Source organism: Chiloscyllium plagiosum, unplaced genomic scaffold, assembly GCF_037043375.1.
Source record: "Chiloscyllium plagiosum isolate Xiang-an unplaced genomic scaffold, Cpla_swu_hap1 HiC_scaffold_28, whole genome shotgun sequence".
Lineage (NCBI taxonomy): Eukaryota > Metazoa > Chordata > Chondrichthyes > Orectolobiformes > Hemiscylliidae > Chiloscyllium > Chiloscyllium plagiosum.
Window position 1 is genome coordinate 3,042,514 of NW_028270166.1, and position 26,469 is coordinate 3,068,982.

Genomic DNA, 26,469 nt, shown 5'->3' on the forward strand with positions numbered 1-26,469 from the left:
CAATGATACCTGAGATGTGCAGGGAGCATTTCAACTGTTTGTGTGAAATTATTAGCCTGATGGTAGAATAAGTTTAAATGGTAAATTCCATTGAAAATGTGGATATGCAATTTATAATTTTAAAAAGTGAACAAAAATATCTGTGAAATTGTGACTTCAGGCACCAAGTAAAATGGACTGGTTTACATTTTAAAACTGATGTATTTTATGTTGGCAGGTTCTGTGAAACCTGTCTAAATTTCACATAGATCTGCCTTCCCTTTACAATTTTTGAATTAATGTTGAGTCATTGGCCACTCATCACTTGAGTTTCACCCCTCTGTCTGGAACTATGACCTAGTAATTCCGTGATGGGGAATCTCTCAATCCAGCTCCTTTCAGTCTTTGTCTCGTGTCCTTGCGCTCAGAGTCACTGAGTTCCTGTTAGAGGTGACAGAGTCAGCACTGTATCGCTGGGTTATATTGAGCACACTGCAAGGTGCTCGGGTACTGTCCTTCCTGGGCTATCAGTGAACAGGGAACACAGATCCTATTGTTCAAGAACTTCAAATTTATCACTTTAAAATGATAATCTTAATTACTGTAACTTTTGTGACTTCACAATAATGAAAATTATAAAGAGAAGGTTGCTTGAAACATTGAATTGCCTTCCACAGAAATAGAGGTGCAAAGCAGTGAGAGGTTATAATAAACTGTGCCATCCTTGTCAAATCAGACTCCACTTTCACCCTGAACGTGGGGCAGCTTTGAGTTAGAATTGTCCCTTGTGACTGGGAACTGACTGCTGAACCACGTTCCTGAACACCCCCCCAACCTTGCCACTTGTACTGTCACATTCCATAGCAAGTGATAGACTGTGATATTGAACAGAGAGTTCCCTCTTTTGGTTCCAAGCGATGACTGTGTAAGCAGAGAAGGAGATTTTATTGCTAAAATATGTTTGTGCTCTTCAAACTTGCCACTGTAGAGCTTGCAGGGGCCTGAATGTTTTGAGGATGTGAAATTGCTGTTGGTGGCAGTGGGATAGTTAAAGAGAGCACCCACCCTGGGAGTCTCTGAGACAACATCGAGGAAGCTTTACGCTGTACCTAACCCTGTACCGTCCCTGTCTTGGGGGGGTTTGATGGGGGACAGTGTAGAGGAAGCTTTTTGCTGTACCTACCCTGTACTGTCCCTGTCCCTGTCCCTGTCCTGGGAGGGTTTGATGGGGGACAGTGTAGAAGGAGCTTTACTGTGTACCTACCCTGTACTGTCCCTGTCCTGGGAGGGTTTGATAGGGGACAGTGTAGAGGGAGCTTTACTCTGTACCTAACCCTGTACTGTCCCTGTCCCTGTCCCTGTCATGGGACTGTTTGATGGGAGACAGTGTAGAAGGAGCTTTACTCTGTATCTAACCCTGTACTGTCCCTGTCCCAGTCCTGGGAGGGTTTGATAGGGGACAGTGTAGAGGGAGCTTTACTCTGTACCTAACCCTGTACTGTCCCTGTCCCTGTCCTGGGAGTGTTTGATGGGAGACAGTGTAGAAGGAGCTTTACTCTGTACCTAACCCTGTACCGTCCCTGTCCCTGTCCTGGGAGGGTTTGATAGGGGACAGTGTAGAGGGAGCTTTACTCTGTACCTAACCCTGTACTGTCCCTGTCCCTGTCCTGGGAGGGTTTGATGGGAAATCTGCAATTTGTGTATCTTTCTCTGTAAGTTTGAAATGTATTTGAAGAGATGTTTAATAGTCTGTGTGTACTTTTTGTCTACCCTCTCTACCCTCGTGTCTCATAGATTGATGGAGACATACCCTGAGCACAAATTGAGTGCGGAATGGTGAGTGGGCGACACGAGGCAATATGAGTATTAAAGATGCAGGAGCTGCAGATAATCGAGAGGGCAAGATCTATACCCTTCAGATTTGCCCAAGCCTGTACACTGAGAACTCCATCTGCTGCCTATTACCGGCTACCAAAGATGTGACGGCTGGGGAAGTCATCCGAGAGGTGACTGGCAAACTGAACCTGGACACGTCAAAATGTTACGTATTGGCAGAGGTGAAGGAGTCTGGAGGAGAGGAGTGGATTCTCGATGCCAACGATTTGCCAGTCCAGCGGGTGCTGCTGTGGCCTCGGAGGGCGCAGGAGAAGCACTCGCAGAGCGAGGGGTATTACTTCCTCCTCCAGGAACGGAACACTGATGGCTCCATTCGTTACATCAACCTGCAGCTGTTGGCGAAGGAGAGGGAGAGACGCAGGTTGTTGGAGCGAGGTTTCCTGCCCCCTCAGTCACACCTGTACGATGACCTGTGCAAACTGCCCCATCTGACTGAAGAAACTATCTTAGAGACCTTCAAAACCAGGTTCCAGAAACACAAAATCTACACTTACGCTGGCAGCATCCTGATTGCCATCAACCCCTTTAGGTTCCTGCCCATTTACAATCCCAAATACATGAAGATGTATGAAAACCACCAGCTGGGGAAACTGGAGCCTCACATCTTTGCAATTGCAGATGTGGCTTATAACACCATGCGGAGGAAGCAGGTGAATCAGTGCATTGTCATCTCAGGTGAGAGTGGTTCTGGGAAAACCCAAAGCACCAATTTCCTCATCCATTGCCTGACCGCACTCAGCCAGAAGGGTTATGCCAGCAGAGTCGAGAGGACCATCCTGGGAGCCGGGCCCGTTCTTGAGGTAAGATGCTAGAACGTTCGCTTCCTGTTATCCTGAAAATCGCCAGGCACTTTGAGTTTCTTCAGAAAAAGAAAATTGCTATTTGACTTCCATGCTGAATTGGATTGAAGCAGGCAGACAATTGGCTACTTGTTACAGTAGGAGAAAGTGAGGACTGCAGATGCTGGAGATCAGAGCTGAAAATGTGTTGCTGGAAAAGCGCAGCAGGTCAGGCAGCATCCAAGGAGCAGGAGGCTCATGCCCGAAACGTTGATTCTCCTGCTCCTTAGATGCTGCCTGACCTGCTGCTTGTTACAGTCACGGAATTATCATGCGAAGCAGAGCTGGAAAGGGTCCGTTTGACACGACAAACCTTTCACTGACTTCTTGGTGCCATCATCCAGTTAATCCTCCCCTTGTTACTGCTAGCAGCCTTTCACAATTTATTCCTTTCAAGTAATTCTACCATTTCCATTCAACACATCCGGTGATTGCTGGGACACAATGCACTTTCTCTCATGATAAGTCTGCATTCAAACACGACCTTGATGTAATTAAACCCTAAGGAATTATTTTGAGTTCTGATCCCTCCCTTCCCTGCCCCCAGCACGGTGGCTCCCCAATGCACTTAGTGTTTTCTCCCCTACCCTGATCTATTGAAGACATTGGAGGAAATTGTAGAATAACAGTTTCTAATTCCAGTTAAATCTCTTCTTGAAGGACAATTCTGCTCCACCTGATTCACTCTCACATCATTGGTTCATCACTCTTTCCCCCCATTTGCTATTAATCGTTCATCCTCACTGACATCCACAGCCAATCAGAGTGAATTGATTACCTGATTGGATATAATGTCCATCAGCCAACAAAACTGTTCCAACAAATTCAAGAGGAACATGATTGCCTTTAACATGCCAGTAATCTTCCTTCTAGATGTTGCTCCCCTCAGTATCCTGTTGGTGAATCTCTCCTTCCTGGAGAGTTGACAGCTTCTGACTGGATTGGACTCTCAGGCTGGGAAATGCAGGCTTGACCCTTTTCCTCACAGTTCTCGAGTTTTCAGTTCTCTCTGAGTCTCCTGTATGAAGCCATAAAGCAGAAGATGTGGTTGGTGGTTTGTTTGTGTGGGGGAGGGGATTTTACAGCTTATACTCTTCCCTCCTGTCAGAAAGAAAAAGAATCTTCCTGTTTTTAATTCTCTGTAAGAGGCCTGTATCAGCTCAGCTGACTCTCCTGTTGCAGCCTGAAGCCCCAAGTCAATGGACCTTGATGCTCTTGTCTCTGATTGGAGACCTCCCCACACAGCTCGGGACCAACAGCCAGTAAACACTGTTAGTCTGCAGTGCAGTCAGGACTAAGCAAACTCCTCTGTCTAGCTTCCTGTCTGTCTTTCTCTCTGTCTCTGTAGTTTTCCGTTTGTGGTCATGTACATTTCTGTTTCATTCTCCAGCTTACTCTTCCTCACTCTCACTCCGATATGGGGACTATCTTGGGAATTGTGTGTCAGTAGCTGATTGACTATCTGAGAGTCCAATGTGTACTCACCTGAACCGACTTATTTTGGAACGGGAGTTACCGAATACTAGGAAGGATCGAGAGGCATGATTCTCAGCAGCTGTACCCCACACCCCACCCCCCAACCACCACTTTGAGCTGATCACTGAGATCAGGTTACTCAGCAGAAAAACACAATGCAACCTGAGAATTTCCTGCTTTAGGTTCAGCTTATGGCAGCCTCTGTTTTCAGATCATTGTGTCAATTTGTTGAGGCAGTGTGACCGAGGTAAAGGTTTCGAGATGGTCACATGCTCATGTTTAGGGGCTGGGGTTTTGGGGACAAGGGGAAATCCTATAATTGTGTGGCTATGAGCTTAGCCTGTATCCTTGTCCTGTGCTCGCTGACTTACGTTGACTCCTGTCCTGACCATACTTCCATTTAAAAGTTCTCAATCTTACTTTTAAGTTTCTCCATGCCTTCACCATTCCCTGTAACCCCAGTCTCTGGAACCTTGCTGTCCCCCACACACCCAGCCAGATCTCCACTGCTCTAATTCCGCACTCTCAAGTCACCCTGATTTTGATTGCTCCCCCATTGGTGGCTATGGCTTCAGTCACCAGGGTCCTAACCTCTGCAATTCCCTCCGTAAGCTCCTCCCTTGTCCTTTCATGTGCCCCACATGTGACTGATGAGCAACATCAGTGACACTGTTTCAAAAACACAGTGCTTCATTCGCTGTAATGCACTTCCTTTTCCATGGTTCACCCTGATGAACGTTTTAATAAAATCACAGAATGGGCCCCATCACTGATCTGTTCAGTGTAGATGTTAGTCTCTCTTTGAATGTTCAGCGTACTGGATATGAAGGAAAATGTCATTTGGAGATAGTGCTCCTTGTCCTGAAGATGAGAGCAGACTGTGTTGCTCAGGAGGAGGATTTTAATCTAACTGTGGGATTTTTGTGACATTATTTCCTGAGAGCTTCCTTCATCGTTTGCAGCAATTTGAATGAAATTGAGACACTCCGAAAAGTGTTGGATTTTTGTTAATAGGTCACAAGTCTATAGAGAAGAAAAATATATGCTTAAAATCAATCTTGTTGAAGAAATGGGGAGATTATTTTGTTCGATTGTAGGAAAAACCCATCTGACTCACTAATGTCCTCCAGGGATGGAAACCGCCATCCTGACCTGGTCTGGCCTACATGTGACTCCAGACCCACAGCAATTTGGTGACTCTCACCTGCCCTCTGGGCAATGAGGGATGGACAATACATGCTGCCTAGCCAGTGACACCCTCATCCAGTGAATGAATTTAAAAACCCTGCCTCTTGTGGGTTTGCTGTAGGAGAGACTGCAGGCTTTCGGATCTGAGGTTGATCCTTTTGGACTGCAGTGTGTTGTGTTAGTCAATGCCCAGGCTGGGACTCTGTTGGAAGTTTGAATGAAGACATTCCTGGGTCTGTAAACTCCCCAGGGGCTGCTGCTGGTCACAGGCTGTTTGAGGCTCTCGTGGTCCGCCTCCTTCATCTTCAAAAAGAGGAAGGAAAGAAAAACCACCCGCCCCAATCCTTCCCTGATTTATAACTCATTCCACCATCTTCCTCTTCTCCCGTCACCCCCTACGGGTTCACTTAGTCCCCCACCCCCCCCCCCAACATCCTGAGGCCCTGATTCCCCAACTGCCCCAGCTCTGGATGCTGGGACTGGGGTATCTGCAGGGTGGTTCCGGTCTCCCTGGGCTGCAGTGCTGCTTAGAGATAGTCTGCACTTACTCGCTGCAGTAATTACAGGAAAAATACTCAGAAGGGACAGAGATATGGGTTATCGAGTTTGCTGGTGGCAGGAAATAGTCAGGAAAGTGAGTTATGAAGTGTACATAGGGAGGAGACCACAAAGGGATATAGATAAGGTAAGTGAAAAGGCACAAGTAGCAAATGGAGAATAATGTGGGAAAATGTGACATATTCATTTTAGTAGAAAGAATTCCTGAAATTATCTAAAGGGTGAGAAATGGCAGAGTTTGGAAACGCAGAGGGATCTGGATGATTGAGTTTATAAATTGCAAAATGCAATTATACAGGTACACCAAGTAATTAAGAAAACTAATTTTAAGTTATGGTTTATTCAAGGGGGAATTGAATGCAAGATGTTATACTTCAGTTTACAGAGTATTGGAGACTCCACACCTGGAGTACTGTATACTGTGTTAGCTTCCTGCTTTGAGGAAGGTGTAAATACTTGGAGATAGACTAATACCTGGAATGGCTGAATTATCTTCCAAGGAAACTTTTGACAGGTTAGTCTTGTATCCACTGGAGTTTAGAAAAGTTAAGAGGCACGTTGATTGAAACCTAGAAGATCCTGAAGGGGTTTTGACAGGGGGAATGTGGAGAGGAAGTCTCCTCAGGTGGGAGAATCCAGCATTAAGGGTCATGGTTTCAGGATGAGAAGCTACTCCTTTGAAACAGAGATGAGGGGGGAGAAATCTCCCCTGAAGGATTGAGTGTCTTTGGAAATCTCTTCCTGAAATAGCGTCCGAGAATATTTATAAGGCTGAGATAGGGAGATTATTGTTGAGCAAGGTGTGAGAGGTTACTGGGATAAGTGGGACTGTGGGTTTGAGATTTGGAGTGTAATTAATGGGTGGCACGGTGGCACAGTGGTTAGCACTGCTGCCTCACAGCACCAGAGACCCGGGTTCAACTCCCGCCTCAGGACTGTGTGGAGTTTGCACATTCTCCCCGTGTCTGCGTGGGTTTCCTCCGGGTGCTCCGGTTTCCTCCCACAGTCCAAAGATGTGCAGGTTAGGTGAATTGGCCATGCTAAATTGCCCGTAGTGTTGGGTGCAGGGGTAAACATAGAGGAATGGGTCTGGGTTGGTGCGCTTTGGCGGGGCGGTGTGGACTTGTTGGGCCGAAGGGCCTGTTTCCACACTGTGAGTAATCTAAAAAAAATCTGATCAGCTGTGATCTTATTGAATGGTGGATCAGGCTTGATAGGCCGAATGGCCTACTCCTGGTTTGTATTTCCAGCAGAGCTGCCTTGTTTGTATTGAAGGAACGGCCAATAATCTGAACTCTGGGTGGATGTGAGGGAGGTTAGAAAGGGCCCACATTCCTGCAGTGCCTACTATATCCTCAGGAAACGCATCCAACTTGTATCCTGCACAGAACCATCTTTTTTGAAAGTTATACGCTGTTTAATATAGGAAATGAGGAGCCCAACAAGATCCTGCAAGCAGCAGTGTGACCATAGCCCTGATTCACACCATAAGGGCTGATTGTCTGGTCATTGTCAGATTGTTCTTTGTGGGATCTTGCTGTGTGCAAAATGGCTACTATGTTCCTCCGACAGCACTTCCAAAACAACACCTCATTGGCTGTCATGCACTGGGAACACAATGAGGTGGCAAAGGAGCTTTGGAAATGGAATATTCTCTCTCTCTCTATCTTTCTCTCTCTTTTTGCTCTTTCTCGTTGTCTTTCTTACTTTTTCTCTCTTTTTCCCTTCTCCTTCCCTCTTTTTCTTTCCATGCTGTCATTCTAAGCTGAATTTGGGGAAAAATGGTCTGATGCATTGCACCACCCAGTTACTCAAATGTCTATTTTTGGAGTGTAATTCAACGTGGACTCACCCAGTCGGAGACACAGCCTACAGCTCAGGGCTGGCTCTGAGTTCAGAACTCTGACTCTTGCCTGTCACTCTGAGCAGCTCATGGCCTTGTGAGTAAGATCTATAGAATCTGCCAGGGAGGAAGCTTTGGAAACTGGTCAGGAATAAATCTAAAGAATGTCATTTGATAGAAATTGGAAAGTAAGCAGCAAACACTGGAGCAAGACTGTGGAGCTGAGTGTGTGGGAGGGGAAAAACATTCAGTAAAAGAACTTTTGTTTCAAAGTATTATTTTGCCTTAGTCTGTCAACCTCTGCTCTCTCCAACCTCCCTCCCTCCCCCGTGCTGGTTCACCCTCCCGTTCTGTAACTGTGGATGGAGGCAGCAAGAGTCTGGGTTGCCTTGTGTTTGACAACAGGGCGATGGTCTGTGAAACTGTATCGTTAATCTCCCACAGCAGTGAGCTAGTGGGGCTGAATGGCTTCCTGCTGTAACTGTGAGTCATTGGATAGTGACCAGGAGCATGGCTGTGGTTAACTCGCTGTTTCCCACATGTGAACTGAAGCCAATTATAGCTGAGTGCAGTTCGCTCTGTGTAGGTCAAACAGCCCCCCCCACCCCTGTGTCACAGCAGGAATGAGCTGGAGAAACATGGACTTTGGATCTGCTTGCTCTGTGCTCATGGAGCTCATTCTGCCGTTTGATGCCTGTGTGTAAGATTCACACCCAAGGCAGATTCTCATAGGGACAGAGTGTCCCTGGCCAATGCTGAGATTGCTCCTGCAGAGGAGATCTTAAATCCAAGGCCCTGTCTGCCTATTGGTGCCTGAGATTAATAATTTAGAAAGGAGACATACAGGGAGAGAGGGGGACCCAAGGGAAAATATTAGGGGAGGACAGAACATCTGCGCAATGTCCCAAAGTGCTTTGCAACCAGTTAATTCATCTTGAAGTGTGTAATCTTTGTCACAAAGGAGGCAGTCAAATGGTGCACAGCAAGATCCCATAAAATGCAAATTAAAAACAGGAGTAGGCTATCCCATAGCTTTGAGGGTCTTCTTCAATCCTGAACTCTGTTTCTGCACCTCACTCAGTGCTTCTCGGTATCCCATAGCAAATGGTGCAGTTAGCTGTCGGGAGGGGAGGGTGACATCGGGATGCCTCATTGGAAAGGGCAGACTCTCGAGAGACAGTGTTGAATGGGGAATGCTCTGCCCCAGAGGGCAGTGGAGGCCCAGTCTCTGGATTCATTTAAGAAAGAGATGGATAGAGCACTCAAGGATTCTGGAATCAAGAGTTATGGAGATAAGGCAGGAAGAGGATACTGATTAAGGATGATCAGCCGTGATCATATTGAATGGTGGTGCAGGCTCGAAGGGCAGAATGGCCTACTCCTGCACCTATTGTCTATTGACGGGGCTGTTCCTGATACTCACTATCCAGGCCTCAACCTGACCTCACCTGACACCAATGCAGCGAGTCGATTTGTTTGTGTGGTTGGATTAGGCAGGCACTCGTACAATTCTTCAGGCCAGTCATGCCCCTTCAGAGCCTGCTCACACCCGGATCATTCCCCGCTCACACCATCGCACTAACAGCACCTCTTTCCTACCTGAGAAAGACATGCCCCTTTCTCACATGTATCCCACTCCTGACATTCCCGCACCCCATCCCTTTAAAAAACTCCTTTCTGCACTCCCCCTCCCTTGCCAGATGCCCCCCACTCCTGTCATATGCCCCTCCCTCACCAGTCCTTTAACTTGCTTCAGAAACATACGTCACCCTGAAGGAAGTTGCTGCCCTCACCCAGCCTGAGTTTGTGGCTGGACTCCAGTCCACACTGACTACTCTGTAAAGGCTGAAAGGACTGAAGAAGACACTGTGGGGTTCAGGAAGGTCACCCATCTCCCTGTCAGCAATAAATGTCCCGTTTGACACCCAGGAGTGAAATTTAAACATGCTGCTGTTTGGGGAAACTCCCCTATCATGGGGGCAGAGGGGCATTTCTGTCAATGTCACCCTGAGATAGCATGGTCTTCTGTGCCTGATTAGAGAACATTGTGGCAAGGGTAGCAGAGGGAAGGGGGTGAGTCGGAGGTAATTGGACAAGTCAGCACCAATGCTGCAGAGGGGGTGGGGATCTAGGCTGTGCAGCCAGAGTTTCAGGAATGAGTTGGGAAGCTAGGACCTTGTTGGAGTATTCTCTGGATTGCCGGCAGTGTGAGAGGAGGAATATGAAGGTGGGGAGGTTCGGTGCCTGGGATTTGAGGCTGGGTGTGAGACAGAGTTCTCCAGGTCCATGCGGCATGTTTCTGAGAAAATCAAACGCTTCTAAAGGCATGGTTTGCAGCTGAGCGGGGCTGGGACTGATTGGGAGATTCATTTTTGTGGTTGAGAGTCAGTTCATCGAAATTCAGAGAAAGCTGAGCACTAGCATCTAGGATTAAAAGCAGAAACAAGATGCAAATAGAAAACTAGAAAGTGCTAGAAAAGGGCCAGGTCCACTTTGGGTGGAGAGTGACTGAGTGAAAATGGGATGTTAGTAGGTCAGTTCCAATGCACGAGAAAGTAATGAGGTCTGAACTTGGGTTACTGTGCATGTTACTGCGTGTGTATGCGTGTGACCAGACTGGGTACAATCGATGTTCAGGCAGAGAACATCTTGTGGCAAAGTGATGATGTGGCGATAATGAAGGCTTTGCTCAGAGAAGGGCAGAGCTGGATGTGATATGTTCCTGGGAACTAGACGTTTGAACAAGCAGGGAAAGGTGGCGATGACTGAGGAGAGTCTTACAGCCCTGGGGAGACCGGATGTCCCAAAGAGGTCAAAGTCAGAATCTATTTAATTAAAGCTAAGGAACAAAATGTAATGACATTGCTCAGTGTAATCTATAGGACACTAACCAGTGGGGAACATGAGAGGAACAGGTCTTCCAGGAAATTACAAAGAGGTACAAGACTGAACCGTCGTTATACCAGGGGGCTTTAATTATTCAAACAAGGGCTGGAATGGTGGTCAGGAAAAGCGCAGAGAGAGCGAGAGTCCTGCTCTGTCAGTGCGCTCAGGAGAATGTTCTACAGAACATCCCTGGTTCCTGAGACTGAGGTGGGCCGAGGGAATTCAGGGAAAAGTGAGTGATTATTTATTCTCAGGTCAGGGTTGTGGAAAAGGACATGGAGCAATCAGAGTGAGAATAGTTAATTGTGGGAAATGCAACTTCCGTGGGGTAAGAGTGGATGTATCCCAGATACAGAGGAATCAACTAGTAGGCAAGAAAAAAATCTTAACAATGGGCTGGGTTTAGAGAGGAAAGAGTTTCGGCAGGATTCAGTTTCTTACTTATTCATTCATGGGACATGGGCATCGCTGGCTGGGCCAGTAATCATTGACCGTCCTTCGCTGCCTTTGAGAAGGTGGGGGTGAGCTACCTTCTTGAGTTGCTGCAGTCTGTGTGGTGTAGAGGCATTAGCAGCACTCTTAGGGAGGGATTTCCAGGGTTTTGACCCAGTGACAGTGAAGGAATGGCGAGTGGGTTGGAGGGGATCTTGCAGGAGGTGTTCCCATGTATCTGCTGCAAATGTGCTTCTAGTTGGAAGTGGTCATGGGTTTGGAAGGTGCTGTTTTAGGATTTTTGGTGAATTTCTGCAGTGCATCTTTTGGATAGTACACACTGATGGGAATGAGCATATATACGGAGAAATAAATCCCTGGATAACAAAAGAGGTAGAGAATAAGATGAAGCAAAGAAAGTGTGATTATGACTGGTGTCAGATTGATTATACAATGGAGGACCAGGCTGAACCGAGAGATTTTACATGGAATTGAGAAAGCAGAATAAAGAAGCACAGAAGTAGGACAAGAAGCGAACATTAAAGGGAATTCCAGTGGCTTCTCAGGGCAGCCACATCAATGGAGAAGTAAGGCTGATTTGGGACAGAGAAGGGTAGCTTGGGACGTGACTTGGGTGTTAAATTAATATTATGCATCTTTCTTAACAAAATGCTGCACAGATTAAAGAGGAGGTAATTAGTCTAAAATTTGTGATAAGATATTGGAACAGGCTGTTTGTTCTTAAAGTTGATAAGGCACTAGGATCCACAGCTAGTGATTGTGAGGGAAGTGAGAGAGAAAATTGTGGAGGTACTGGCCTGATGGGGTGGAGCCAAGCAGTTGGAGAATTGCTAATATTGCATCCTTTTTTTGAGATAGGGTGTAAAGATAAGCGTGGTTAGTTTAATCTAAAGGTGAGAAGTGTCAAGAAACTAATAGCCACTTGGATAAACACAGAGTTCTGTAAGGAAAGCCAGCATGGATTTGTTAAGGATGATTAATCTTTAACTAATTTTGATGAGGTCAATGCTGTTGATGTGGTGTACATAGACTTCCAGAAGGTATTCAATACAGTGCCTCACAACAGAATTGTGAGAAGGGTTGTAACTCAGGGAATTAAAAGAACAGTACCAACATGGATTCAGAATTGCCTGCGTGACAGGAAATAGAGATTAGTAAATAATGGTTATTTTTTAGACTGGAGGACGGTTTTTTTTAAGTGGAGTTCCCCAGGGATCAGTGTTTGAATTCCTGACACATCATTGATGTGGACTTTGTTGAAGTCAGCATAGTTTCACAATTTGTGGCTGATATGAAATGTGGGCGTGTTGTGAACTGACAGGAGGGCAGCATAGTGAAGGATATAGTGAAGTTGATGGAGTGGGATGACAAGGTGGCAGATACAGTTCAGTGTGGATGTGGGGGTGGGAGTGGGGGGCAGTTTAGAGGTGATTGGAAGAAGGATTGGTGGGTGTCGGAAGGTGGTGGGTGTCTGGAATTCTCTGCCCAGTTGAGGTGGAGACCCTCAAATCATGTAAACAGAGCCTGGATCTGCCCATGAAGCTCTAGAACCTGCAGAGCCATGCACCAGGATTGAGCTTGGGAATCGAATGGGCGGCTAGTTTATTCAGCTCACACTGACACAATGGACTGAATGGCTTGTTCCTGAAGATCTGTGGAGGTGTAAAGTGATTCATTTTGGCGGGAAGAACATGAGAGCGTCTAAAATGAAGGGCACGATTCTGAAAGGGTGTGGGAGTATGGGGTTGGGGTGTGAGGGAGACAGATGTTGGGTGTATTTGTGAGAAATCAGCAGCAAGACAGATTGAGCAAGCAGGTAGTAAAGTGAACAGTAACCTGGGCTTTATTAATGAGGGTCTAAGAGCAAGGACAAGATGTTAAATCTGCTTTGGAAAGGAGTGACGATGAGGGTTTGAAGAAAGATCAACAAGAGTGGTTCTTCAGTTACTTTGGTTGAATTGGGCCTGATTCCCTCAGTCGAGGTGGTTTGGTGTTTGCGATCATAGGCAGCACGAGACAGAGAGGATGGAACAAACCCTTCGCATTGGTGGAAGAATCGAGAACCAGGTGGAACAGTTTTAAGGTCCTTGACCAAGAAAATGCAAATCCTCTGACAGAGCCAGCACTGACCCAATGGCTGAATGGCCTTTTTCCTGAATGTAACAATTGTGTGAAAATCCTTGTACCTTCAGAGTGTAGACAATTGGATTGTGAGTGGATTTTAATCCAATCATTGATTCTCATGTGGTTGGTCCTTGTCTTTGTAATGGGTCTCTGTTTGCTCTTTGTGTAACCATGACGACAACCATTTCCCATGTTTCAGAGTCCCTGTTGGTCTTTTTGTTTGTTAACTGTGCTCTTTCTGATCTCCTTGCGTTATCCCTGTGAATTGGAAATGAATGTCCCTCTCAGCAACAGAATGTTAAAGAGAGTGTTCCATCCAGGAGCTGGTATTCAGACACATCAGGGCACTGGACATGTTCCAACATCAAACACTCACGCACACACAAATTCCCACAGCCATGCCCCCAACACGCACACCCCACTGCTCCCACCTACAGCCCCATCCCCATGCGTACCCACATGCAAACCTATCCCCTCACACATACGCTCCCACACACGCACACCCCAGAACTACACATACATACACCCCCACACCACAGCTACACAAAGACACCCGCACACCAACAGCTACATCCATGCACACATGCACCCCTGCACACCCCCACGCACCTCTCCACCGCTACACACACACCCACAGCTACACAATCACATGCGTGCACACACCCATTCCCTGCCACCCCGCACCCACAGCTGCACACACATACTCTTATTTACTAATGGGAGTTCCCTCAGAATGACCAGGAATGAGACTTCATGAGCTAATTGTAACCCCTTAACTGATGCTTCTGGCCTAGTTTGACTGGACAAGCCTTGGTCCAGGTATCGGACAGGTGTCACAGCACAGCACAGACAAACCACCTCTCCCCATGAGAGATTCTCAGACAAACACCTCTCCCCGTGAGAGATTCTCTCTGGCAGGAATACTTGTTGGCAATCGAAAGGTTAATGTTTGTTAGTTCTGTTCTCTGTGGACGTCCCCAGGGAATTGGAACATTACAAGTTTAATTTGATGGCAACATAATTAGAGACGGCCTGGTTTGGGGCGCCTGGCCTTGCAAATGTGTAATCATGAGGAATCTGGAGTTTTGAAGCTGCCCAGCTTATTTCAAAGTGTCCTGACTTCCTCTGCTGTGTAAGAGACTGACGTGAGTGGGGGAGGGGAGGAGAGGGCTAAACCTGTCGTTTCCCCGAGCTCTCTGGGTCTTTGCCATATTTGGAGAGCTGTGGTGAAGTAGGAGGTTACAGCAGGATATTGGAAGGCCTGCCATTGATTTGCCTCCCCACACAGTTTATAATTTATTCCAGATGGGCTTTTATTTTATTTGGGTCTTTATTCTGTGCTGGGCTGTTATTACTCAGGGCATGTAATGATTAAAAAGGATGTAAATTTAAAAATAGCCTGAGTGACACACCTTGTATCTTTTTAAAGGATGTGCCAGAGGATATTCCGGATCCTGAGGCCAAGTACGGGTATATCTCACCCTCCCCTCTATCTCTTTGCCCTCAGCTCCTTGCCTGGTATTGATTCTGTAGAAAGGTGAAATGAAAGTGATTCAGACTAGGGGCAGCATTCAGAGGGCACTGGGCACGTGCAGTATAGGGCTAGGATTGCCAACTCCATTGGGTGGCAGTCCTGGAGGTTTTGGTCTGGTTATGGGGTGATGTATGTGTGTATGTGTATCTGTGTGTCTGTGTCTGTGTGTAAGCCCTGAGGGTTGAGGGGAATACAATGCAGGTGAATGTTGAGGGTACTTTGTGAAGAGGAGCAGTATGGTCTCAGTAAAAGAGGGAAAAGATCCCACTGTCTCAGTTCTATGTGGGATTGTGCTCAGCATCATTACATGCTGTTACACATGGGCCTTGATGTCCCAGCGCCTTGGTGTGCTTGTTGTATGCAGATGCTAGAGTGAATTGTCTGTGTGCAGAGTGTGATCTCTTGCTGTTCAGTTTCAGTATGTTGTGTCTGGGGTTTTCCAGTATGCAGAGTTGCTGCTTTTTTCTGGGATCTTGCTGTGTAACATGGCACTTTGTGTTTCCTGTGTGTGAAATCCTGTTGGTATTTCAGTTATGAAGAATGACTGCAGTTTAAACATGATTCATTGCACTGTGACTCTGATTCAGGCCAGGAGTCTGAGCACATTTTCTTGCCATGAGATACAGGGTGTCCCTCTCACCCACTTCTTCACTCTCTGTCCCTTCAGCAATGTTGTTCAGACAGTGTTATATCCTCTGGAATGTGTTGCCTGGAAAGGGAATGGAAGCAAACTCCACAGGAACGTGCAGAATGGAACTGGGGAAGTACTTGGAAAGGAAAACATGACAAGGCGGTGGGGAAGGAGTAGGAGAGAGCGCAACGAACTGACTGGTACAAAACTTAGGTTAGACCCCACCTGGAATACAGTGAGCAGATCTGGGCACCACTCCTTAGAAAGGGTGTTTTGGTTCTGAAGGGTGTTCAACAATGACACCTGGCCTTCAGGCGTTCAGTGGTGAGAAATTACACAAATTAGGCCTTTTTCTCCAGAATTTAGAAGGTTAAGGAGTGACCTGATTGAAACCTTCAACATATGAACAGGAAAAGACAGGGAGATGAAGGTAAACTATTTCCACAGGTTGGAGATTCTAGAACTAGGAGCATAGTCTGAGAATTAGGGCCAGACCGATCAGGAGTGATATTAGGGAGCACTTCCACACACAAAGGAACTCTCTTCCATAAATGGCAGTTGATACTAGATCAGTTATTATTTTTAAATCTGAGATAAGTAATGCTTGCTTAGCACAAATTTAAGGGGTATGGGCCAAAAGCAGGTCTATGGAGATAGGCCATGGATCAGCCATGATCTCAGTCAATGGTGGTACAGGCTCAGGCTGAATGGCCTACTCCTGTTCCGAAGATTGTATTTGTGTTACTGTCACTCTCAATTTGCTGGAAATTGAGACAGTCTCCTTGGCTGTGTGCTGAGATTTTTATTTGTCTGTGGGATGTAGGTGTTGCTGGCCATTTGTACAATCCCAGCATAGTGACCCCTTCACATCAGGGGCACAACGTCATTCCCTGAGCACTCTCCTCCAGGGCTATGTTTTGATCGAGGGGACTTATTTCATTCTCACTAACTCCTTGGTTTTCTGAATTTTTGAACATGCACACAACCAGAATTGGAAAAATTTTTATTAATAATTATAAATTCCTATAAACTTAAAACCACAACATACATGGAAAGCATGCATTTCTGAGATGCTGCAGTATTAAAATTGGTATCTATGCCAAAGATTTTTTTCAAACTAAGTGACACACTTCTACACAAATAATGTGATCCTCCTAAACACACGTCCTACAGTCCAGTGAACTCTCGATGAATGCATTTCCATTGCATGTGCCCCTCACAAAGCTGGAATGTGTTAACCAGGCAGTTACTGTGTCTCAGATCGCAAGCTCAAATTGAAATGTAACAATTGACACAGTTCATTCCAATAACTTTCTCTCCAGCCTTCCCCATGCAGTAGCTCCTGAACACATGCAGCTTTAAGCCAGTGATATCCCAATAGTATGACAGTAATTCATTACCTCCATGAGTTTCCTAGCTCTGAGCTAGCTCCACTCCAAGCTGGGTGTTCCTCGTTAATAGGTTTGAAACTGTTTGCGTTTATTTTGTCTGAACCATGCCCTTGGCAATCACCCTATATCCTATGGCTGCTCCCTCCTTCCCAGTCTCCATCTTCCTTTGGGCGCAGCGTGCAGGCAGTTATTATGACCAAAATGCACCTCCCAACAAATCCCCTCAAAACCTCCTGCCTTTCACTTTAAAATGATGTCCCCTTGTTATGACCCTTCAACAAAGGGCACAGCTGCTGACTATCCACCTCTGTCCATGCTCCTCATAATCTTACCCACCTTCTCATGACCCCCTCAACCTTCTCTGCTGGAAGGAAAACAACCAGAGCTTATCCAGCCTCTCTTAGAACATAGAACAACACAGCACAGAACAGGCCCTTCGGCCCTCGATGTTGCGCCGACCTGTGAACTATTCTCAGCTCGTCTCCCTACACTATCCCATCATCATCCATGTGTTTATCCAAGGATTGTTTAAATCTCCCTAATGTGGCTGAGTTAACTACATTAGCAGGCAGGGCATTCCACGCCCTTACCACTCTCTGAGTAAAGAACCTGCCTCTGACATCTGCCTTACGTCTACTACCCCTCAATTTGTAATTATGCCCCCTCGTACATCATCCTAGGAAACAGACTTTCACTGTCTACTCTATCTAATCCTCTGTTCATCTTGGATGTCTCTATCAAATCCCCTCTTAGCCGCCTTCTTTCCAATGAGAACAGAATTGCTGGGATCCTCCATCCCAGACACCATCCTGGTGACTCTCCTCTGCACCCCCTCCAAGTCAATTGACTTTGGTGCATCGACAGTCCTCAAGCAGTCTCACTGGGGATTGGACACTGACATGTTCCTCCAGTGAGGCTGCTCTCCATGTGGCCTTGGCCCTGGTGGAGATTAGATCTTGTTGCAGAAACTGCGAGGGCCATTTGCTATACCTCATCGTGTTTTATAAAGTGTGAGACCACATGCATTTCTGAGATGGAGAGGAGTGTGAGGGAAGTTAACAAGAACATGCAAAGTGAAGTGAAGCTATTAGCATAATTGCTAAGGGACTGTTGTGGCTCAGTGGTACTGTCCCTACCTGCTGTAGAAGTGTATCATAATGTCTCTGGACAGGTCGAATAGTGTAATTGTGGTGAGTTAATTCTAAACTCTGCTGTGTTGGTGAAATAACTCACCTGTGTCTCCTGCTCACTGAGAAGTTCCCTCAGTTGCAGGCTCCAGTTCTGTGTCAACACCATCCACATTGCAGCTGTGAGCTGTGTTTCTCTTGAGGTTTGTGTATAGTAATCTAGTGGTTCTAAAGCAGGATTAGTCATTCACAGCATGGGAATGTAAATCCCATAAGACAATCCGAAATCTGAATTCTGGACCCACGTTACAGGAATAGGTGAAAGTGACCATAAAGCTGTCAGACTGATGTGAAAACCCAATTGGTCCAGTGACTTCTAGGGAAGGGGACCTGCAATCCTGACCCAGTCTGGGCCTATCTGTGACTCCTGTCCTACACCGATGTGATTTACGTGGGGAGGCACGGTAGCCCAATGGTTAGCACTGCTGCCTCACTGCGCTGGGGTTTGACTCTACCCTCAGGCAACTGTCTGTGTGGAATTTGCATGTTCTCCCTGTGTCTGTGTAGGTTTCCTCCAGGTGCTCCAGTTTCCTCCCACAGTCCAAAGATGTGCAGGTGGATTAGCCATGCCCATAATATCCTGGGAAATGCAGGCTAGGTGGATTAGCCATGGGAAATGCTGGGTTAAAAGGGATTGGCTAGGAGGTGAGATGTTTTGTGGAGGGTTGGTGTGTGTCTGATGGGCCAGATGGCCTACTTCCACCATGTAGGGATTCTACAAAAATGCTCAATGTGGTCTGGTTCATTATCAAATCCACACTACCTTCTCCAGGCGGCTGGGGATGGACAGTCAGCCTTTGCATTTACTCCAGCGCTATGAGAATTGACTTTTTCTTTAAACTAATGCTTGTCCATTCACAGAGATTGTTTCACAATCAGTGAAGCCTGGTCCTTCTCTAGCTTTGCTCCCTCTGCTATGTAATCGGGGTGCTGCTGTGTTCTCTGGGTGCCATGCAACCTTCCTGCAGGTAACGATCAAGGCCCCGCGATAGATGGAGTGGTTTCAGGAGTGCAGAGCATTGTGGGTATTGGAGTTACCATTGTTGACGCAGGGATTGATCAGAAAGTTAGGAAATAATTAACGTGAGGTGGGAAAATCTCAATCAAACACCAAATACAGTCCAACCAGTGACGAGCTTAATTTATAGAGCGCCTTCAGAGGAAATGTTGAGGCAAATAAGGAGACTGAGAGAGAGGCCACCAAAGCATGTTCAAGGGGAGGTTATTAAGGAAGATGTTTAAGTAGAAGAGGGAGGGAGTGTAGGTGTCTGGAGGAGGGGTTGAGTAAGGGAGTGTAAGGAGGAAGTGGGAGTTCAGTGGTTAAAGCAGGAGCCGCCTCCAGGAGAGGTCTGTGTTGTAGAGCTAGAGAGAATTACAGGGTTAGAAACAAAAAGGTGAGACCATGAAGAGTTTTAACAAGGATTTACTGTACAAGATTCTTGAATAGGACAGCCCAGGAGAGCAGGTAATGCTTACAGAATTACACACACAGCAAAGCCTGACAGAGTTTCTGACACCTCCTATTCCTGACCCATGAGCAAGTTCCCTCTAATTGTTTTTTCATTCATGTGTTAGTTTAATGTGAATGTTATTGAGATAACGTGGATGTGTCCCACCAGCAGTAACAAAGCAATCCTGTCTATGTGAGGAATAGGCTTTTCAGCCCCTTGAGTCAGCCCTGCTGTTCTGCATCATGGCTGACCATCTACCTCAACACCATTCTCCTGTGCTATTTCAAATCCCTTGATGTTATTAGTATCTAAAAGTCTATTGATCGTCATCGTGAATTTACTCAGTGACTGAGCTTCTGTAGCCCTCAGGTCGAGATGTACAACAAATCACCATCTTCTGTTTGAACAAATTCTTCCTCATTTGGAAAGGCAAGGACTGATTCGGGATAGTCAACATTGCTTTATGCATGGGAAATCATGTCTCACAAACTTGATTGAGTTTTTTGAAGAAGTAACAAAGAAGATTGATGAGGGCAGAGCAGTAGATGTGATCTATATGGACTTCAGTAAGGCGTTCGACAAGGTTCCCCATGGGAGACTGATTAGCAAGGTTAGATCTCATGGAATACAGGGAGAACTACCCATTTGGATACAGAACTGGCTCAAAGGTAGAAGACAGAGGGTGGTGGTGGAGGGTTGTTTTTCAGACTGGAGGCCTGTGACCAGTGGAGTGCCACAAGGATCGGTGCTGGGTCCTCTACTTTTTGTCATTTACATAAATGATTTGGATGTGAGCATAAGAGGTACAGTTAGTAAGTTTGCAGATGACACCAAAATTGGAGGTGTAGTGGACAGCGAAGATGGTTACCTCAGATTACAACAGGATCTGGACCAGATGGGCCAATGGGCTGAGAAGTGGCAGATGGAGTTTAATTCAGATAAATGGAAGGTGCTGCATTTTGGGAAAGCAAATCTTAGCAGGACTTATACACTTAATGGTAAGGTCCTCGGGAGTGTTGCTGAACAAAGAGACCTTGGAATGCAGGTTCATAGCTCCTTGATAGTGAAGAAGGCATTTCGTATGCTTTCCTTTATTGGTCAGAGTATTGAGTACAGGAGCTGGGAGATCATGTTGCGACTGTACAGGACATTGGTTAGGCCACTGTTGGAATATTGTGTGCAATTCTGGTCTCCTTCCTATTGGAAAGATGTTGTGAAACTTGAAAGGGTTCAGAAAAGATTTACAAGGATGTTGCCAGGGTTGGAGGATCTGAGCTTTCGGGAGAGGCTGAACAGGCTGGGGCTGTTTTCCCTGGAGCATTGGACGCTGAGGAGTGACATTATAAAGGTTTACAAAATTGTGAGGGGCATGGATAGGATAAATAGACAAAGCCTTTTCCCTGGGGTGGGGGAGTCCAGACCGAGAAGGCATAGGTTTAGGGTGAGAGGGGAAAGATATAAAAGAGATCTACAGGGCAACTTTTTCCACACACAGGGTAGTATGTGTATGGAATGAGCTGCCAGAGGATGTGGTGGAGGCTGGTACAGTTGCAACATTTAAGAGACATTTGGATGAGTATATGAATAGGAAGGGTTTGGAGGGATATGGGCCAGGTACTGGCAGGTGGGACTAGATTGGGTTGGGATATCTGATCGGCATGGACGGGTTGGACCGAAGGGTCTGTTTCCGTGCTGTACATCTCTATGACTCTATTTCAGTCTTAAATGGCCCACCCCTTATCCTGAGACTGTGGTCCTTTGTTCTGGACTGTATCCACACAGTCAAGCCTTTTTACAAATTTTGTACATTTGTATGAAATCCCTTTTCATTCTTGTAAACCCCAGAAAAACACTGGCCCAGTCTCTTCAAACTCTCCTCATCCAAACCCTGCCACTTAAGGGGCTGAATCTCCACTGGTACTTCCTCCTGCAACCAGAATATCCTTCCTTGGGTAAGGAGACCAAAACACACACTGTTCAAGGTTTCGATAGTAGTCATGATTCGGAGATGCCGGTGTTGGACTGGGGTGTACAAAGTTAAAAATCACACAACACCAGGTTATAGTCCAACAGGTTTAATTGGAAGCACTAGCTTTCGGAGCGACGCTCCTTCATCAGGTGATTGTCACTCCGAAAGCTAGTGTGCTTCCAATTAAACCTGTTGGACTATAACCTGGTGTTGTGTGATTTTTAACTTTGTTCAAGGTTTGATTCAGTTCTTTTCTTTATTCTTTAATGGGATGTGTGTGTCGCTGGCTGGGCCAGTATTTATTACTTGTCCCTAATTACCTTTGAAACTGAGCTTGGCCATTTCAGAGAGCAGTTACATTGCTGTGGGTCTGGAGTCACTAGTTGTAAAGATTGAACAAGATATGGAAGAAGAAATAATTCCACCCACTGACACCGTAACATGTTTGGCAGCAAATTACTCGATTTACTGAATGCAGTTTTAATTTTTTTTCCTGCTGGATTTGAACTCCTCTCCTCTCTCGGTCAGGGCTTCCTCTCTCGGTCAGGGCTTCCCCACTGAACACCTTTCGAGACATGAACATTGTCACAGTCCCTTATTGAGTCTGGAGAGCGACATACTGGGTGGGGGGTGTGGGGGTGCCCACAGGAGGTGGGATGAAGGGTGCTGTGAGTGTGTGGGACCATGTTTTGGGGGGTGGAGGATGGTGGAGGATGTCTGTGGGTCTGGGAGGGGCTGCGAGAGCAGGGGCACAGCTACTGTACCCTGACCAGAGCTCCATGCTGACCTCTGAGTTTGTGACCCCCACTTTGAGAAAGCCTGCTGTAGGTTAGAAGTTCAGAAGCAGAGCCATTGCGCTGCTATAATGAGAGAGCTGTTGGGGGGTTTTTATTTAGCAGTTTGTATTTTAGTCATTTTACAGAACAAACATAAATTTGGAAGAAGTTGCTGAAGGCGAGAATCTTTCATTTCAATTTGACAAGCTCAAAATAGAAAGAATGAACAAGGGCCTGACTTTTAATTTGATAAAAGTTGCCTTTTTCACATTTTCAGTTTTTTCAAGGTATTGAGTGTTTTCTTTATTTAAACTTTGTATGAATAGATCTTTTTAAAAATTGCTCATGGAACGAGGGCTTCACTGAGTCAGTCAGAATTTATTGTCCCTCCAAAGTTGCCCCTTGATGGGGAGTGTTCTCAATGTGAAGGTGGGACTTTGTCTCCACAAGGACAGTGTGGTGGTCACTGTAACTGATACGGTCATGGACAGATGCACCGACAGCAGCAGATTGGTGAGGATAAGGTTGAGTCTGCTGTTCCCTCTTGTTGGTTCCTTCACTACCAGCTGCAGACCCAGCCTAGCAGCGAGGTCCCTTAGGACCCAACCAGTTCAGTCAATGAAGGACGTAGCCCAGACCCATGGCTGAGAGGGAGTACGAGAGCAGTTAGCCAGTTCTGCTCTGAGTCACTGCACGATGGGGGACAGAGAGACTGAGAGCTGTGGGCTGACTTAGAGAAAGGGCCTCTGTGGAGGTGCAGAGCCCCTCTGTGATGGGGTCTCATTGTAACTGGTACCAGCATATGGAACAATGATGCCAGCAGCAAGCAGCTCTCTGCCTATCCTGAATAACAGCCTCTGTTTTTTTCCTACAGGCCTTTGGAAATGCAAAAACTGCCCACAACAACAACTCGAGTCGATTTGGCAAATTTATTCAGGTCAATTACTTAGAAAATGGACTTGTTAGAGGGTGAGTGTGACCCTGTGGCCTGCTGATTAACTTGTTTTTACATTACAGATGGACGGGGGTGGTACAAGTTGGGTGAGTCCATTAGTCGATCCCAGGACGTTGGGTTGGGCGTGTGTGTGTGTCTAGGTGGGTCTATGTATGTACCTGTGTGTGTGTGTACACACTGAGCAATAACAAGACTCTTGAGCTGATAAGTCCCTGTCTATGTGACCGGAAGCTGAGTTGCAGTGGCTCTGAGCAGTAAAGGCTTTGCCTGATGATGGGCAACATCCTTCCTTACTGAGCTAGATGCTTGCTCAGTAATAACTGGCACAGAGAGGCAGCAGCTTCAGTGAGAGTTCTAGACACTGGGTGACTGAACCTGGTGTCAAAACCCAGCAGCTGGAACATGTCTGGGCAGACCCTCCCTGTCCCAGGTACCAGCTCCTTCATCTCATACGCACAGACCCCCTCATGGGTGCACGCACAACGTCTCTCCTGCGCATGATCACATGCATGTTCTCTCGTGTGTGCGCTCTTGTACATTCCCCAGTGCATGTCTTCTCTCACACACTCTCTCATTCTCTCAATTGCACAATCATACACAAACTCACACGTGCACACTTGCTTTCTCACACACACACTCACACCCATTCTCAAATTCACACTTTTATAGACGCACTCACTCTCTCAGTGAATTCCTCTCTTACAATCTCAAACACACTCCCTTTTAACACTTCAGTCTTTTTCTCTCTCTCTCTCTCTCTGTCTCATTTTCTCCCTCTTTCTGATTCACTCTTTCTCTTCCACATTTTCTCTCTCTCTCTCTCTGTGACACACATACACATGTAATTGTGAATCTTTCTCACTGACTCAGTCAGTCAGTCACTCACCCTCCCTTTCTTTGACATGAATCAGGTAATCCATGTCTGTCTCACTGTCTGTTTCTCTGTCTCTCTCTCTCTCTGTCTCTGACCCACAGCCTGGTCCATCTCTAGCCTCTGAGTTTGATGTTTCAGTTTTTTGGACGTGGGCCAGCACTTTCACTGAGGGAAAGTGAAAGGTGTGACACTGGTGTGTTAGCTTTTCCACATCTCTACTCTCTGCCATTTGTTGTGAATGCTCTCTCTCTATCTATCTATCTATCTATCTATCTCTCTATCTATCTATCTCTCTATCTATCTCTCTCTCTCTCTCTCTCTCTCTCTCTCTCTGTCTCTCTCTCTGTCTCTCTCTCTCTCTGTCTCACTCTGTGAGATTAAGGTTTCGCTCTTTTTTTTTCCCAGGGCTGTTGTAGAGAAATACCTTCTAGAGAAATCACGCCTGGTGTCCCAGGAGGCTGATGAGAGGTAAGAATCAGCTGAGGGACTAGTGACCCCATGACCTTGCACATGATGACCCGAGGTGACTTTGTTCTGGGGAGTAATTTGATTGGTGATTGGGCGACGTTTTCAGAGCAGATGCTGAACATCAAAGAGAGAGAGAGATGGTGTCAATTTCCTGGGTTTTGATGTGAGACTGCGATAGAGGCAGAAGGGAGATCAAAGGTGAGACCTAGATCCTCTCCGCTCTGTCACTCTCTCCCTGACCTGCTCACTGATCCACAGTCTGAGCACAGACTTGGTGCAGCTGGTTAAATGGAGCATGTATCCCCATTCACAATCAGGGACCCTGCTCCTTGTTTCAGCTCTCCGTCTGGTCAGCCTTCCAGCTGCATGGTCAGGGCAATGTGGCTGCATTTTATTAAACCTGTGCTTCCATCCACTGCGTCCCGTCAGACACAGACACAGACTCAGCAATTGGAATTTGCATTTGCATAGCACCTTTAACATAATAGAGCATCTCAATGTGACTTGCTGGTAGAGTGGAGCTCCTTCCCAGAGTGTCCACGTCAGTTCTGATGGTGGGAATGCCAGGCTGTTTGATCCCAGCAACATTGGATCATGGCAAGTCCCACAGAAGGTGACCCAGTGCAGCAACCTCCCTCTGAAATCTTCCATCCCTTGTAGACCTGCTGCAAGTCACACTGAGCATGACTCAACCTCATTAGCAACCATCTTTATTCATTGATCTCTTCACCCTGAAATTCAGCAAGTGTCATTTCATCGTCTCCGTATTTTCTCCACCCCTCCCGTCACTATCACTACCCCCCTCCCACCCCAACCCCATGCAGGAACTACCATGTATTTTATTACTTGTTGCTGGGGGCGAGTGAGTCTGAGCGACAGGATTTCCAGTTGAAGCAGCCGGCTGATTATTACTACCTCAATCAGGTACGTCCTGGATTCTACAGGGCACTCAGAAACTGCAGGTTAACAACGAGCAGGAAACAGCATGTGTTGATGTTCCTGCTTTGTGTCTCTGACGTTCGTCCTGACGATGCCTGAGCACCTTCTTTCTTTCTCATTCTCACTCTTTCTTTCTCTCTTTTTCTCGCTCTCTCAATGCTCACTTTCTCACACGCTCTCTCTCTCTCTCATCCTCGCAATCCCCCTTGTTCCTGTCCTCGCTTCCCCTCTGTGTCTCTCTCCCTCCCATGCTCCCCCCCCACTGCACTCTCTGGCCCCCGCGCCCCTCTCTCTCTGCCCCCCCCCCCCCCCCGCGCTCTCTGCACCCCCCGCAGTAGCTGCCTTCCCTGCATTCTCTGCCTCCGGTGCTCTCTGCCCCCCCGCTCTCTCTCTTCTCCCCCCCCCCCCCCCCCCCCCCCCCCCCCCCGCTCTCTCTCTCTCTCTCTCCCTTTTCTCCTCCCCCACTCTCTCTCCCCCTCCCTCTCACTCTGCCAGGTATGTGCCCTGTTCCCTTGCCCTTACTGCTGTGCACTGCCTGCTCTCCATTCCACTATCTACTTGGCCCGGCCCCTCTCTGAGCCCTTTCCCCATCTGTGACAATCCTCACCCCCACAAGCCTGTGGTGGTGTCTCTCTCTGTCTCTATCTCTGTCATTCCTCCTCCCTCCCTCCAATCTCTCTCTCTCTTTTCTCTCTCTCCCTCCCTCCCCTGTCCAGTACTGAGCTGTAATGCGTCCTGTCTTTTCCTGCTGTCTTGTAGAAGCAGGATTTTTGTCTGGATGATGGTGAGGATCTGAAGCATGAGTTTGAGCGCCTGAAACAGGCCATGGAGATGGTTGGCTTCCTGCACACAACCAAGAATCAGTGAGTTCACAGTAATTTACCTTCACTCTCTTTCATGTCCTGATCACCAGGACAGCTAGCAGTTGGTGAGAGGGCAGCGTGGGCAGTGAGATTGGGTGTTTGAGGGACAAATGGGGTACTTTAATAGTCAAGGCATTGAACACAGGGACAGGGAGGTCACAATGGAGCTGTAAAAAGAGAGCTCTGGCC

General features: G+C 46.8%; 1 protein-coding gene across 1 annotated transcript in view; it reads left to right on the forward strand.

Annotated features, from left to right (window-relative positions):
• Positions 1-26,284, forward strand: part of LOC122565058 (unconventional myosin-IXb-like) — a 51,118-nt gene extending 24,834 nt beyond the window's left edge. Inside the window, exons 2-6 of the mRNA XM_087975838.1 lie at positions 1,774-2,675; positions 23,056-23,150; positions 24,416-24,478; positions 25,303-25,402; positions 26,177-26,284. Of these exons, the coding sequence (XP_087831964.1) occupies positions 1,839-2,675; positions 23,056-23,150; positions 24,416-24,478; positions 25,303-25,402; positions 26,177-26,284 (1,203 nt within the window). The 5' untranslated portion in view covers positions 1,774-1,838. The remainder of the gene's footprint in view (positions 1-1,773; positions 2,676-23,055; positions 23,151-24,415; positions 24,479-25,302; positions 25,403-26,176) is intronic.
• The last annotated feature ends 185 nt before the right edge of the window (positions 26,285-26,469 follow it).